Raw genomic sequence first — 15143 nt, 5'->3', positions numbered from 1 at the left:
CACCTGACACCGATCAACATGTCAATGGTTGCTGACACCGGGTGCCAAAGTTCTATAATACCCTTAAAGTCTGCCTACAATATGGGTTATAAAGAGCACGACCTCCTTCCCGTTAAACTTGTCATGCGCGGGGCGATTAAAGAAGACCTAGGCGTGATGGGCGGAATTGCGGTTGACATCACCATTAGAGACACCAGCGGTTCTCCCCGGTCAACACGGCTGCTGTGTTATGTGTCCAACGGCATGGAGAAAGCATTCCTGTGTAGAGAGGCACTTGTCGCCTTGGGTACCATCCCCATTAACTTCCCAGCTACCACTCCCACAGAACACCTAGCCTCGACTGCAGCTGCAGAGAATTATGAGGAGCCAACCTGTTCTTGTCCCAAGCGTGACCTTCAACCACCCCCAATACCAACCTCTCTACCCCCGGGATTACAGGCCACTGAAGAGAATGTAGATGCACTGAAGGCATGGCTTCTCGAATATTACGGGCCCACAACATTTAATGTGTGCGAGCACCAACCACTGCCTCTCATGAAATGCGAACCCCTACATCTTCATGTCGACCCCAATGCCACACCGGTGGCTATCCACAAGCCAGCACTGATCCCAATCCATTGGCAGGACAAAGTACATGCTGATCTCCAGAGGGATGTCCGTATCGGCGTGCTGGAGCAGGTCAGCACAAACACGCCTACAACATGGTGCTCCCGGATGGTTGTGACAGGCAAAACCGATGGCACACCGAGGCGGACTGTAGACCTGCAACCCCTAAACCGTCAGGCCGCACGTCAAACCCACCATGTGCCCAGCCCTTTCCACCTGGCCGACCGCATCCCTCAGGGCACAAAGAAAACGGTGACCGATGCATGGAATGGGTATCACTCGGTGCCCATCCGCGAGGAGGACCAACACTTTACCACATTCATCACACCATGGGGACGCTATAGGTATAAGGTAGCCCCACAGGGTTTCCTGGCCAGCGGTGATGGTTATAACCAACGCTTTGATGCTATCATCGCTGATTTCCAGAACAAGGTAAAGTGCGTTGATGACACCTGCATGTGGGCGGATTCTGTCGAGGCAGCATTCTTTCAGGCGTGCGCATGGCTTGACGTATGTGCCCGTAATGGTATTACGCTGAATCCAAGGAAATTCCAGTTTGCCCAGGACGCCGTTGACTTTGCTGGTCTCACAATAACTCCGACCAACATACGGCCCAGTGCCAAGTTCCTCGATGCAATTAGGAAGTTCCCCACGCCAACCGACATCACCGGTGCTAGATCTTGGTTCGGGCTGGTCAACCAGGGAGCGTACGCCTTTGCCATGGCACAACAAATGAAGCCATTCCGGGCATTACTCAAGCCTTCCACAAAATTCACCTGGACAGAGGAGTTGGATGAAATATTCCACAGATCGAAGGACATCATCATCCAAGAAATGCAGGAGGGTGTCCGACTGTTTGACCCATCTCGACCAACATGCTTGGCAACAGACTGGTCGGTTGATGGCATCGGATTCCTCATGATGCAGTAGTACTGTCAGTGCGAGGCCAGAACACCTACCTGTTGCCCTGACGGCTGGAAATTGTGCTTAGTGGGCAGCAGGTTCACCCATCCTGCTGAAAGCCGGTATGCTCCCATTGAAGGCGAGGCATTGGCTATCGCCTACGCGCTCCACCAAACTCGTTACTATGTGCTGGGTTGTACAGATCTGATTGTGGCCACCGACCATAAGCCTCTACTCCAGGTCCTGAATGATAGGTCACTCACAGATATTGCCAACAGGAGACTCCTCAACCTCAAAGAGAAGACCCTGCCATACAGGTTCACAATCATACATGTGCCTGGCAGGAAGAATTTGGGCCCTGATGCCGCTTCAAGACACCCTGTTGATCAACCCATTCGCCTCCACTTACCAGGTGAGCCGTCAGAATCTGACCTCGCTAACATGTCAGTACTCCACCACAACCCCACGACCAGCTCTCCCCTGCACGGAGAGAACACTGATTTAGCCGATGACACTTCTACAGTTGCAGCTGCTTCCGCCGCCCTTAAAACTGTCATCCAAGTCGTCACATGGGACATGGTCCGCGAGGCGACAGCTTCGGACATGACATTTCGAAACCTCATCACGCACCTGGAGAATGGGTTCCCAGCCGACTGCAGAGAGCTCCCCGCTGACCTGCGCCCCTTTCACCGCTACTCTGCCAGTCTGTGTGTAGTGGATGGCGTGGTACTGATGGGCCGGAGGATTGTTATACCACCCACGCTCCGCACACCCATTCTCCACGCACTTCATGCCGCCCACCAGGGTGTTAGTGCGATGCGTGCACGAGCCATGGATTCGGTATACTGGCCTGATATTTCCATCGACATTGCCCGAGTGAGAGACCAATGTGCACACTGCCACCAGATAGCCAAGAGCAACCCTATGCAACCCCCCTCTGTGTCGACACCCCCAGCCTACCCATTCCAAATGATATGCAGTGACTACTTCACCCACAATGGCAAGGACTACGTGGTGATTGTGGACAGATACTCGCATTGGCCCATGGTCTTCAGGTCAGAATCAGGTGCAGATGGCCTCATCAAACGGTTGCGTGAGACATTCGTTACATTCGGTATCCCGGAAGAATTGACCTCTGACGGGGGTCCCCAATTCAAATCAGGCCAAACACAGGAATTCCTGACGGCCTGGGGTGTCCGACACAGGATCTCCTCTGTGGCAAACCCACACGCAAATTGCAGGGCCGAGTTGGCTGTGAAGACGGCCAAGCGCATGCTGATGGACAATGTCACTGCTTCAGGGTCTCTTGATGTTGACAAGTTCCAGCGGGCTCTGCTGATGTACAGGAACTCCATTGACCCTGAAACAAAAGCCTCACCAGCACTTATATTGTTTGGAAGACCCATACGTGATGCCATCCCTATTCCCATGGGCCGATACTCCCCACACGAAACATGGACGGAGCTGATGTCACAACGGGAAATGGCTCTTGCTAGACGCCACTCTAGGGAGCGTGAACGCTGGAGTGAGCACACCCATCTTTTACCCCCACTGCAGGTGGGCGATCATGTCTACCTGCAGAACCTGGTCGGCAACCACCCTGGGAGATGGGAACGCACTGGGACAGTGGTTGAAGTGCGGCAGTACCACCAGTATGTCATTCGTGTTGACGGATCGGGCAGAGTCACCATCCGGAACCGACAACACCTTCGAAAGTTCACTCCCTTCCACAACACTCCCACGTGTGGCACAGGGACAGAATCTGGCCTGGTGGTGGGACTGCCCAGAGAGCCAACCCCCACACAGGCCCCATTGTCACAGCCTCATATGGCCCAGCCATCTGTTTCAACCCCCACACAGGCCCCATTGTCACCGCCTCATACGGCCCAGCCACCTGTTCCTACCCCTACACAGGCCCCATTGCCTCATATGGCCCAGCCACCTGTTTCACCGCCTCGCCCATCTCAGGGGCCACATATCACGAGCAGCCCCATCAGTTCACCCGCCTTAGTGAATCCTCCACCACGGCGATCCCCCTGCCCGACAGGACCTAAAACACGGGTACCACGTGCCCTCGCTCGGCTCTTCCCTCACAACCAGGCTGGTTCCAAGGAGCTCCAGCCACCGAGCACTCCCCGCCACCGTGGGCCAACCAGTGTGCCAGATGGACATTAACACTCCAGCTGTGTGACAATCAGTTTTTTACGTACCCTCAAAAACTTATCCCCAGGGGGGGGAGATAACTAACTATCATCCTTACGTGTGTTACAGGTAGCCGTCATCCTTTTCCACACCCTCCCATCAGGCCTCCCAGGCATTTCGTCATAGGGGGGGGGGGGGGGGGGGGGGGAAGGAGAACATTGAACATTGTCCCAGTTGGGACCTTCACATTTATTATTTTGACTTTTGATTTGTAATAGAGATTAAGCTTTAGTGATTCGAAATGCTGTACACCTGCTTGTGTTGGAAAAGGATTTCACCCTTTGAAATAAAGAAGATGAAGGAAGATGTTGATTCTCATTTAATAACCTTCTTTCTGAAGGCCTCAGAGAGCTCTTTTGATCTAGGCATGGTGACGCCACACACTTCAACAACAAAGAGCAAACCAAACTAAAGGTCTGAGTTTTAAATAAGACAGGTTCCTCCAAGTTTCTCTCTGACAATGTTCTAATCATTTTCACCTGAGCTGGTGCACCTGATTCTAATTTTAGGTATTTGAAGTAGTGATAAATATGAGGGTGTACTTACTTTTTCCACTTGCGAAATTTGCATTTATGTTCATTTAAATTATACAATGGACTACAAAATGTAAATGTTTCATGATATTTGCTGTATTATATCACCTTTATCTGTCAATATTGTTGAAATGAAGATCAAATAGCTGTATGTTGAAATATGTTGAAAAAGTCAAAACTTTACATGTGGTGTACTTACTTTTTCACGTGACTGTAAATACTGTAGGCAGTTAAGCTTGCTCAATGATAGTCTTATTACCCTCACCACCGAAGGTAGACGAAGGATATATTTTCACCCCTGTTTGTGTGTGGTTTTTGTCTGCCTGTTTGTCTGTGAGCAGGATACCTCAAAAGGTTATGGATGGGTTCGGACGAACTTTGGTGGACAGATTGGTTATGTGACAAGGACTAATCGATTCAATTTTGGTGAAGATCCGGATCAAGATCCAGCCCATCAGTGGGATACAAAACATAAACTGTTCAGCTTGCCAGAGGTATGCGCTCTCCCCAATGACATATAGTTCTTTTACCTACCACAATTATTCCCACTTTCTTGTGGGGTTGGCCGAGGGAAGTTTTTCGGCCAAGTCTGACGAACAGGCTGGCCAGGCCTGGGGTACGACTAAGGTTAGGGCAGGAATTTGGAATTTCTTGTCGATGGTGATGTTCTGTTCGCGAAGGACACTGTGGGATCTTTAATGTCAACTAACTAATGCCGGCCGATGAGACGCACAGTTTAAGGTCCATATGAGGGACGGCATACACATTGACGAGTCACCCTGCTATAGCTGGGCAGATTCAAACCCAGGATAAATAGCTTGAGGCGAGTGAGTGCTCGTACCTCTAGGTCTAGGCCATACTGCCATTGCTTAATTACAGCAAATTCCTCCATTTCATAGTTTCAATTTTTCTATTCCACAGTATTTACCAAATGTTTATGTGCACACCACGTACTTTACCGCCACCTCCACGAACAGCTTTTATCATGACAGGGTAGCCTATCAGACTAGCCTCAGCTCGTAACCGATCATCCGATTGGTCATCACCATGGTAACCACCAATCACAGGCACACCTGCAGCAGCCATAATCACTTTTGAAGTGCTGGGAGTAAAACAATAAAGCAATTTCGGATTATTAAACAAATAATAGAGATTTCTTCAGTCGTAACGTTTCACACATTGTTACTGAACATGTCAACGTACCTCTTAACTCCCATATCTCGGATGGCGGAGGCTGGTGGGCCGACAAAGACTACACCTTTGCGTTGGCAAAGTTCAGCAAACTCGGCACTCTCAGACAGGAATCCATAGCCGGGATGAACAGCCTGTAACCTCATCCACAGGAAAAGCACAAAAGTAATTATTATGATAAGACGACCAACAAAAACAACCAACAAGGACGACAAACTTCTTTAGGGACCCCAATTAGTCCAACCATCCTGTGGCTGGCCAGAAGACATTTCAAGTCGTTACTGCACAACCTGACACTTGACTTGGAGATTTGGGCAGGAATTTGTAATTTGTTCAGGGTGCCGGTGATAAATCACCGACCCTTCGTGAAAAACATTGGATCTTTAATGTCCACTAAGGTTAATGCTAGCAGATGGGACGGCCTGTTTAAAGTCAATCCGAGGGACGAGACACTTTGCGATGTAACGCCCAGCCTGCGAAACACCAATTGGACAGTTTGTGTAGTCGGCACAGGAATCAAACCCAGACAAGACAGCTCAACGGTAACTTTCCTAACCTTGCAGCATCTATGCAGCCTAACAAATGCAAAAAATAAATGCAATAAATAAACAAATAAATTATCAAAATGAAGCATAAAATACAATATGAACAAAAAAAAGCAAAAAGGAAATTTTTTTTTTTTACAAATACCCAAAGAACTACAACATCGTATGACGTCATACATCAAATCGATGACATGTTACATCACAGAAGAAACCAACCAAGGTTTTTAACCTCGTTTCTGCATCGCATCATCTTCATGGTTCTTGTTCTTTTGAAAACGTTCCCTCGAGTGAGCAATGCACACAGGACGTCGTGTCCTTCTAAAGTGCTGTGATGAGTAATGCCAAATCCAGTGGATTTTTTACTCATTAATAAAATTACTCAAACGCTAACAAAGGGTGTAATCGATTATCCAAAAGCTAAAGAGCTCGAGGCATAAAAGAAGGCCAGATTCACTGCTGGTAATTTATACAGAACCATGATCAGGATGACCGACCAGAAGAGAGAAATTATTTTCAGGCAAACCTTGCAGCGATATTCAGTTAGAGCTTGAGAAACGCATCTCAAGTCAGTTATTGGATCGCAATGACATTATTCCCAAGCAGCGATGAATACGATTGGCACTTTTTACCATTCCACAAGAACCTCAACCAGGTTTGGAAGTTTGGAATCAAGGACTTTGTCTGTAGTTCAATGACACCCCAGCATATCATGTATCTCCAGTGGATCATGTAGAACAGAAACTCCTAAAGCTATCAATAATATTGGGATCTCCCATGAATGATGAGGCCGAACCAAAAGTATTGTCGCACGGATCCTTTTGGTTAACACCAGGGGCCGCGGAAGACCAGAACGGAATTAATTGAGGCGACGACCAACACGGATTTTGCTATGAAACGCGGGGAGGAATAAGTGAAGAGGAAGAAGCGGGAGCACGTAACCGTGGAAGGCGAACGAACTCAACCGGACACAAGATTTGTGGGGATTGGAAAATAATACAAGGGTTTATTGTAATAAAAGGTAGGGACAGGAAAACGCGATACTAAATCAAAGTCCTAAATTGGATCCCACACACCAGTTCAAATACGCCACACAGGAAGATGAATAACCAAAAGAAAAACGTTCGTTATGTAATGTAAATGTAATGTAGTGTGCAGTCTTATCTGTCCGTAGTCTTGCAGTGTAACACGGCCCCGTTCGGCCCTGCTCGCGTGCCACCAGGCCCCGCTCCAAGCCTCTCGCCGCTCACGAGGTCCATGCACCAAGCTCCAAAGCACCAAGCACCACGCGTCCAACGCCCCAATTGCACCACGCGGCCCAAAACACCGCCAACGATCTCCACACAGGTCGATCTCCACTCACGATCGGTCTGCCAAGACGAAGAGAGCGTGCTGCACAAGACGAAGCGCCGGATGTCCAAGAGGAAGGGCTGCGCAAACAAGAACTGGGAGTGCTCTCTAAAAATGTCGTTCGGCGCACGCTGATATAACCTTGCCGGTGACGTCAGCCTTGGCGCGCTACCAACCAGCGACTTCCACCGAACCTTCCAGCTTCGCGCCTCTCGCACTAGTTGGCTGGAGGTTCGCGCCTAGCACGCTGACCAATCACAGGATCGTAGCGTGGTGATAGCTCGTAGCATGTAGCGTGGTCATAGCACGTGCTACTCGGTGTTCCTAGGCCTGCCGGAGGTGTAGTTGGCGGCGGCCATCATCGGCGGTGTCCTGGCCTGGTTTCCTTTTACCTGTTCTCTTCCGAAGTCCTTGTCAGGGAAGGGAATTAGTTAATGTTGCGCTAGGGACCTAACTAAGTGTTTACAGGTGTGCATTGCCATAAGGGACAAAGGTTTGGTGACCAGGTGTGACACACAGGGGCTGTTATCTTTAATCCCTAACTAGCTAGCACTCGAACATCCTGGTATGTTCACAAGCAGACATCTTAACCGACAACCCGGACTAACAGAACTTATTTCAAGTAGATTCCCTATCGCGACAGTCGAATACCTACCTATACAGATCTATCTGGCTCTAGATATTGCTTTACCCCCAGACATAACAGTATGTTGCCTTCGCAAGGCAGGCAGGTCGGTGGCCTGGTTTACACCCTTTCCTCCTGTCTATCTCCCTCTGCTCTTTCAGCCCTCAGACCCTCCTCAGCTTCTCCAGGAAGCACAGGTTCTTCCAGTAACTCCCACCTGGTTAAAATCCAAAAATTCCATCCTATCACAGACCCAAATCCATTGCTCCTTTGTGGAACAATCTTCTGGAGACTATTTAATCCCACTCTTCCCTCCAGTGCCTCAAGCAGGTGATGCACCAGTGCATCTCATCCATCTCCTCTACCCCAATGAACCATTCATAACCCAACCCTCTTATTTCTGGCTACCATGTTTCCTCCAGGTTGGCAGAATGGCCTAGAGGTAAGCACACTCACCTCTAAGGTGTCTACCCTGGGTTTGAATCCCGACCCAGCTATCAACTGTCATAATCGTGTTTTGCAGGCCGGGTGATTCATCAATGTGTGTGCCCATCCCTCAGATGGCCATTAAACACGCGGCTTGTCTGCCGGCATTAGTTGGACGTTAAAGATGCCAAAAGAAAATCCAAACTCCTGCCCAAAATTTGTCTTCCCCCTGTCCCACAGTAACCAAGTGCAAAAGGTTCGACTTCCCAAGGAGGTCGCTACACTCCCTTCACTGGGCATGAGTAGTAGTAGTAGTAGTAGTAGTAGTAGTAGTAGTAGTAGCAGCCTCCTCCCACTCTTCTTTTCCTGTTCATTCATTCCCTTGCTTGCTGTGGCCCACTCAGGTCCCAATCAAAGCCCGTTACCTCCTGACATCTCTGCTTCATGACCCTCAATGTTGTGCGAAAAAAGAAAAACCTTCGTTTATTACCAACAAAATGATTAACTATTCAAGAGGAAATAAAAAATTGCTTTTCTGTTTACTATGTTGATTAAAGATTATATAAAATTAAAGGAGTCTATTCCCCATCAGTGGACTTCTGCTGTTACACCGCCAAGACTACTGTAGTTTGAATTTGAATGAATAATTAAATTGCTGTACCAAATAACTCGACAAATGGCTTTTCCAAGCTTTGCGTTGGAATTCCGAATATCAGAAAATAATTCCAAGGATAATTGCTAATTCCTTTTTACAATACAGACCAGATTATGGCCGTTTCTTGAAATTTAAAAAAGTTTTCTCCAAACTTGTGTTGCATTAGATTCTCGCTCTTTTTTTTCCTCTTTGTCTCTATAAATTCAGCAACGGAGCGATGTGGATGCACTTGAACCGGTGGGTTTCTCACACCTGTGCTCCTGAACGAGTAGCCACTCCCAAGATGCTTTGCATGTCGAGGTAGCTCTGCTGCGCAGGAGGCGGTCCGATCCTGTAGGCCTCGTCGGCCTGTGAAGAATGCAGGAAAAGTAGAGTTAACAGTTGTCGGTAACCTAAACAGTCCAACCGTTCTTACCGTACACTTGTCCAATCCTTAGGCTACATCGATCGACAAGGCCTCTGGGTGGGATCATACGGTTATGTGCCCCAGCCAGGCTAGGCAGGACCCTTTAAATGTCTGGCTCACCAAGCCATCCTGATCACCCACAGTCAGGTGTGCAAGGTGAAGCGTTACCATGGAAACATGCATCGATGAAGCATCTGCATCGCTGTATACCGCCACCGAGCGAATCCCCATTCGCTTTGCCGTTCGCATCACCCTGCACGCAATCTCTCCTCGGTTCGCAACCACCAGCTTCTCTATGCGTACACCTGCGCATCAAAGAAGCATCAAAACGTTATCCTGATGCGTCGTTTCACACAACATCGGTTATTTACACATGCACGTGTCACGACATTACAATCAGGCAGGAGGGTGTCTACTTCCAAGGCTGGATCCCAATCCACAAACATGGCCACGGCTTTGCAATACCTGCAGAAGTGCAGTAATCCCTGTGTAACAGCAGACTCCATCGTCTGTAACACAACAACACAGCATGACAAAGTTGTACATGCAAACGAACAACCAGGTGTGCAAAACACAATTTCTGTATCCATATTGTCCACCCCCGGGCATCCTCCACTACCCCTCATTCTTCCAAACTCCCATTATTTGTCGAAACAAACTCCCATTATCCCATTATTCTGGGCCCTGTGCTTTTTCTTGTCTTCATCAATGATCTCTCTGACTCTCTTGAAAATCCTCTCTATCTCTTTGCTGATGACTCCACTCTCTGCCACTCCATTCCTCATCCCTCAGATCGGCAGTCTGCAACCTCCTCACTCTCTGCAGACCTGGACAAAATCACAGACTGGGCAAACAAGTGGAACATGTCTTTCAATCCTGACAAATCTCACGATGTCTCTCCGAAAAGACCGACTGGACAACCCTCCCATCCACTTTCTGAATAATCCTCTCCAAGAAGCTCTGTCACTCAAGCTTTTGGGTCTCACTATCTGCCATGATCTTTCCTGGGAAAACCACATTTCAAATCTGGCCTCCAAAGCCAGTCGCCGACTGGGCATCCTCCGTCGTGTGAAGTCCTTCCTTGGCACACCTGAGCTCCTCACCACATACAAGGCTTTCATCCGCGGCTCAATGGAATACTGTTCTCCCCTCTGGGCTGGTACATAGCTCGGCTTCACGCTGTTGAGGCCAAAGCTTTCAGAATCATTGGAATCTCCTGCGATGAAGCTAACTCCGAGGGCCTTTCACTCACTCACCGTAGGCAGGTTGGTGGTCTTTCCGTCTTCTACCGACTCCTCTCCGGCCTTGCTCCCCCAACTCTATCTGTGCTCTGTCCCCCAAATATTCCTGCAGGTCACACAAGATCTGCCAGAAACCCTCTTCTGGTGAAATTGCCAAAATCAAGACTGTCTGCTCACCTTCACTCCTTCATTCCTCTTTTCTCCTGCCTCTGGAACAAACTCCCTCACTCTCTTCAATCCCACTCCACCCTCCAGGTCTTTAAAACGGCTGTTCACCACCATCTCTTATTTTCCCCTTCCAAAACCTTGATCTCTTCTACCCACGTTAATTCACCACAGATAGACTTTTTTTTCTGAAATACCGACTTCTTTCCTGGAAGTTCTAGCAGTGTCCATGTGCTTTATACCTCGCACTCCCCCCCCCCCCTCCCTCCGCCTTCCCATGCCTCCTTCCCCCAAGCCCTCTCCTTCCCACAGATATTCTGATGTCCCTGTTCTCTGCTGTTGTACTTGTGTGCTTCCCTCTCTCTCCCCATCTTGTCTCCCGCTCTCTTTATTGTATGTTTTGTTTGTCCGATTGTTTTTTTTGTGATTGACGTCAGCTCTCACACGAGCCTCGATCTTGTATACAAAAAATAATAATAATAATAATTTGTCTCCTCTGTTTTGTCGTTCAACTCTGCTGTTGGTATCCATCCCTCTCTCCCCCTCCTTCCCCCTCTCCTCCTCCCTCCCTCCCTCTCTTCCTCCCTCTCTCTCTCCCTCTCTCTCTCCCTCTCTCCTTCCCCCTCTCTCCTTCCCCCTCTCTCCTTCCCCCTCTCTCCGTCCCCCTCTCTCCGTCCCCCTCTCTCCCTCCCTCTCTCCTTCCCCCTCTCTCTCTCACCCCTCTCTCTCTCTCTCACCCCCTCCTTCTCTCTCTCTCTCTCTCCTGTTCCTTTTGTCCTGCTGCATCCTGATCATCCATCCGTTCAGTTCTCGGTCTGGGAATTGCAAAAGGTGCCGTGCCCCACAATGCAACATTCCGTTCCACGTTCCCTACAGTTTGTGGAACTGTATTCCTAACGTTGTCCGACCCCACTCCTCCCACCAGGTCTTCTAGACAGCTGTTCACCACCTTCTCATGTCATCCCCCATCCCGACCCGTGATGTTTTTCTACCCCCATTAACCCGAACCCTAATCTAACTAGCCCTCTTACTTGCACATGGCAGTGTTTCCTCACCTCCTCGCTTCCTATTCCTTCATTCCCTTGCTTGGGTCCACCTGTGGCCACCTGTCAGTCACCATTTTACACTTCATCTGCTCGCTCTTCCATGAGCCTCGACCTTGTATAAAAAAAACCCTCAGTAAATCTTCATGCCCTTGCAGATTTATAATTTTATTCCTCAGTTTTTTGGAGGAAAATTGACGTCAAACACAGTTCACCATCTTGGATTCTTGACACGGACACAATCTACAATTCCAAGGTTAAATATGTCCATCGACATCAACATGATATGAACAATGTGCAAAAACAGCGAAAAGATAAAACAACAAAAAATTTTAGCGTTGAGTTTCCACTGGACCGGCGAGATGGTTTTGATGGTGTGACGATCTATGTATGCATCGACCCGACCGGAGACCATGACGCGACATCTGACCGGAAGAACCCCTCACCGAGAAGCGCGCGCAGCGGCAGCGATCCACGAAGCCATGCCGCGTCAGGATGAGTCCTTCGGTGAGTTAGATCATCACGTGTTAAAAAAAACCCATATACTGTACCTCAAAACACTGGCACGTGTTCACTATTTAATGATCCTACAGTCCCAAGATGAAAGAAACCACGGGGTGCTATTGCCCAAAACGGAAAATATGTATTCAACACCAGTGCGCTTCAGCTTTTACACCGCCACACTGAGTGCTCCGAAGACAAGGTTTCGAAGTAAAAATAAGTCACTAAAAATATCTCAAAACTTAAAGATAGCATATAGTATATTGAGATAGGAGCAGCTGGAGAGTATGGGGAAGAGGGAAAGAACAATAAAGATACCGTATGTTCTTTGCAATGATGCTGAACAACAACAAATTCTGAGATTCTGAGTTTTTACCCTGCGCAGGTAGTGTCATCTGGGCAGGGGGCATTGGTGACGCTGCTTGTTTACACGTGATACTTGCGAAATCATGATGAACCTCTATCTCTTTCCTGATGACTCCACCCTCTGCCGCCCCATATCTCAACCCTCAGTCTCAGATCGGCAGTCTGCAGCCTCCTCACTCTCTGCAGACCTGGATAAAATCACAAACTGGTCAAACAAGTGGAACATGTCTTTCAATCCTGACAAATCTCACACTCTCACGATGTCTCTTCGAAAAGACCGTCTGGACAACTCTTCCATCTACTTTCTGAACAATCCTCTTGAAGAAGTTCTGTCACTCAAGTTTTTGGGCCTCACTATCTGCCATGATCTTTCCTGGGAAAACCACATTTCCAAGCTGGCCTCCAAAGCCAGTCGCCGACTGGGCATCCTCCATCGTGGGAAGTGCTTCCTTGGCACACCTGAGCTCCTCACAACATACAAGGCTTTCATCCGCAGCTCAATGGAGTACTGTTCCCCCCTATGGGCTGGTGCTCCTGCCTCTCACCTAGCTCGTCTTCACGTTGTTGAAATCAAAGCTTTCAGAATCATTGGAATCTCCTGCGATGAAGCTAACTCCGAGGGCCTCTCACTCTCTCACCGCAGGCAGGTTGGTGGTCTTTCTGTCTTCCACGGACTCTTTTCCGGTCTAGCTCCTCCTGCTCTGCCCCCAAATATTCTTATAGGTCGCACAGGATCTGCCAGCAACCCTCAGCTCTTCTGTGGAAACAACCAAAATCAAGACTCTCTGCTCCCCTTCACTCTATCATTCCTTTTTTTCTCCCACCTCTGGAACAATCTCCGACACTCTCTTCTTCAATCCCACTCCTCCCTCCAGGTCTTCAAAACAGCTGTTCACCACCATCTCGTATCATCATCCCCATCGAAAACCTTGATCTTTTCTACCCCCGTTAATCCACCCAAAACCCATCTCTTTCAAATTCCCTGTTTTCTTACATGAAAGTCCTTGTATTGTCCATCTCGTTTATCCCGTGGACCTCGCCACAGCCCTCTCCCTTCCATAGATCTCCTGATGTCCCTGTTTGCAGGGAGGTTCAAGTGGGTCCAAACGGAGAGGTGTAATACAAGTGTTTTGAGAGGTGCAAATGGGTGAATGCGTGTGGTGTTACATTAAATGGTGTGAGGTGCGACAATCAGTGAGACCTGAGAAGGACATTTGGAGCTTTCTTTGATTGCTGGAGAGAGAGGGGTACTTGGAGAGATAGATAGAGAAGAAAGGAATCACAATGGGGTTTGATTATACCGGAAACACTTCTTGCTTCCCGACTGAACATTTTGGGGGGGGGGGGGGGGGGTGCGCAAACCAGCTGCACAATTTACGATGGAGATAACTATACGAGTGTTTCTTTGTGCGGCTTGGCATGCACTTCTCCGGGGTCTCCGAAATCCGTCACAATATGTTGTTATGGGTCGGATCCGAGTACGGACGAGGTCCACGGAGTGGTCGCCTATACCCACCGCTCTCCCTCTAACCTTGAGGCCACTAGGCCATGGATAACTCCGCGGACGCTGGTTGGGATTATGAGGTCTAATAGGGTTCTCACGATTTCGATGTCGAGTTACCTATCGGTGAACTAATGACCTCTAATAGGGAAGCGTGCCCTCAACGTGCACCCGACTACTTTTTGGCCGAGCGGACCCATGAGTGCAGCGCCGGCTGATCGCTGAGCCAATCAGTGGGTCAAAAACTCTCAGTCTACCTTTTACATACACGCTATGCCAGACCAATGAAAGAAAGGACAACCAAGACAGATGTGAAAGCTGTTCGACAAACCCCCTACAGCTTTCTTTATTTCACACAAGCAAGGCAATCATCAAAGCAAAGGACATATTTATAAAGGTGGGCGCGATTCGGAAAATTTTAAGTCCGCTTACCGCTTATCCGCTCCGCCAGCCCGTGTAGTCCGATTCGCTTATCCGCTTCAGCGGCCGAAAATCTTAGTCCGCTTACCGGTTATCCGCTTATCCGCTTCGATTCGATTTTTTAAAAGCGCTTCGACGTTTTAAAAGCGATTTTTGACGTTTCTAAAGGGAATTTAATGCTTTTTAAGCCTAAATAGCCATTTCTAACTACTACAAAGACAAACAAAGCTTTTAAGATCAAAAATATACATTTTTATTTAAATAAAATTTATTCAAAATTTATTGAAATAAAGTTTTCCACTCGACTCTACTCTACTCTACAGTTAATTTAAATATAATTTTAATATATGCAAGTTACATTAAAGAAAAATCAATTTGCCCGTCCTTTCTTTGACAAGAGAGTCTACTAGTCAACAGACTAGCAGTCTGTTGACTAGTCCTCGTCTTCCTCCTCCACCTCGTGGGCC

General features: G+C 48.4%; 1 protein-coding gene across 6 annotated transcripts in view; it reads right to left on the bottom strand.

Annotated features, from left to right (window-relative positions):
- MCCC1 (methylcrotonyl-CoA carboxylase subunit 1) overlaps positions 1 to 12479 on the bottom strand; it is an 87165-nt gene extending 74686 nt beyond the window's left edge. Inside the window, exons 1-6 of one of the 6 annotated variants that reach the window (XR_013621226.1) lie at positions 12335 to 12445; positions 9905 to 9948; positions 9608 to 9744; positions 9286 to 9381; positions 5448 to 5569; positions 5199 to 5346 (exon numbers count right to left, since the gene is read on the bottom strand). Coding sequence is in view for 5 of the 6 variants with exons in the window: in XM_068134468.2 (XP_067990569.2) it covers positions 5199 to 5346; positions 5448 to 5569; positions 9286 to 9381; positions 9608 to 9744; positions 9905 to 9948; positions 12335 to 12372 (585 nt within the window). In the remaining variant the exon portion in view is untranslated. Of the gene's footprint in view, positions 1 to 5198; positions 5347 to 5447; positions 5577 to 9285; positions 9382 to 9607; positions 9745 to 9904; positions 9949 to 12243 lie in introns of all 6 variants that reach the window. The other 5 variants (XM_068134468.2, XM_068134470.2, XM_078767570.1 and 2 more) reach the window with 5 other exon arrangements.
- Between the last annotated feature and the right edge of the window lie 2664 nt (positions 12480 to 15143).

This window comes from Myxine glutinosa, chromosome 13 (genome assembly GCF_964187855.1).
Source record: "Myxine glutinosa chromosome 13, kmMyxGlut1.1, whole genome shotgun sequence".
Taxonomy (NCBI): Eukaryota; Metazoa; Chordata; class Myxini; order Myxiniformes; family Myxinidae; genus Myxine; species Myxine glutinosa.
This window is presented reverse-complemented; position numbering and strand designations above follow the sequence as displayed.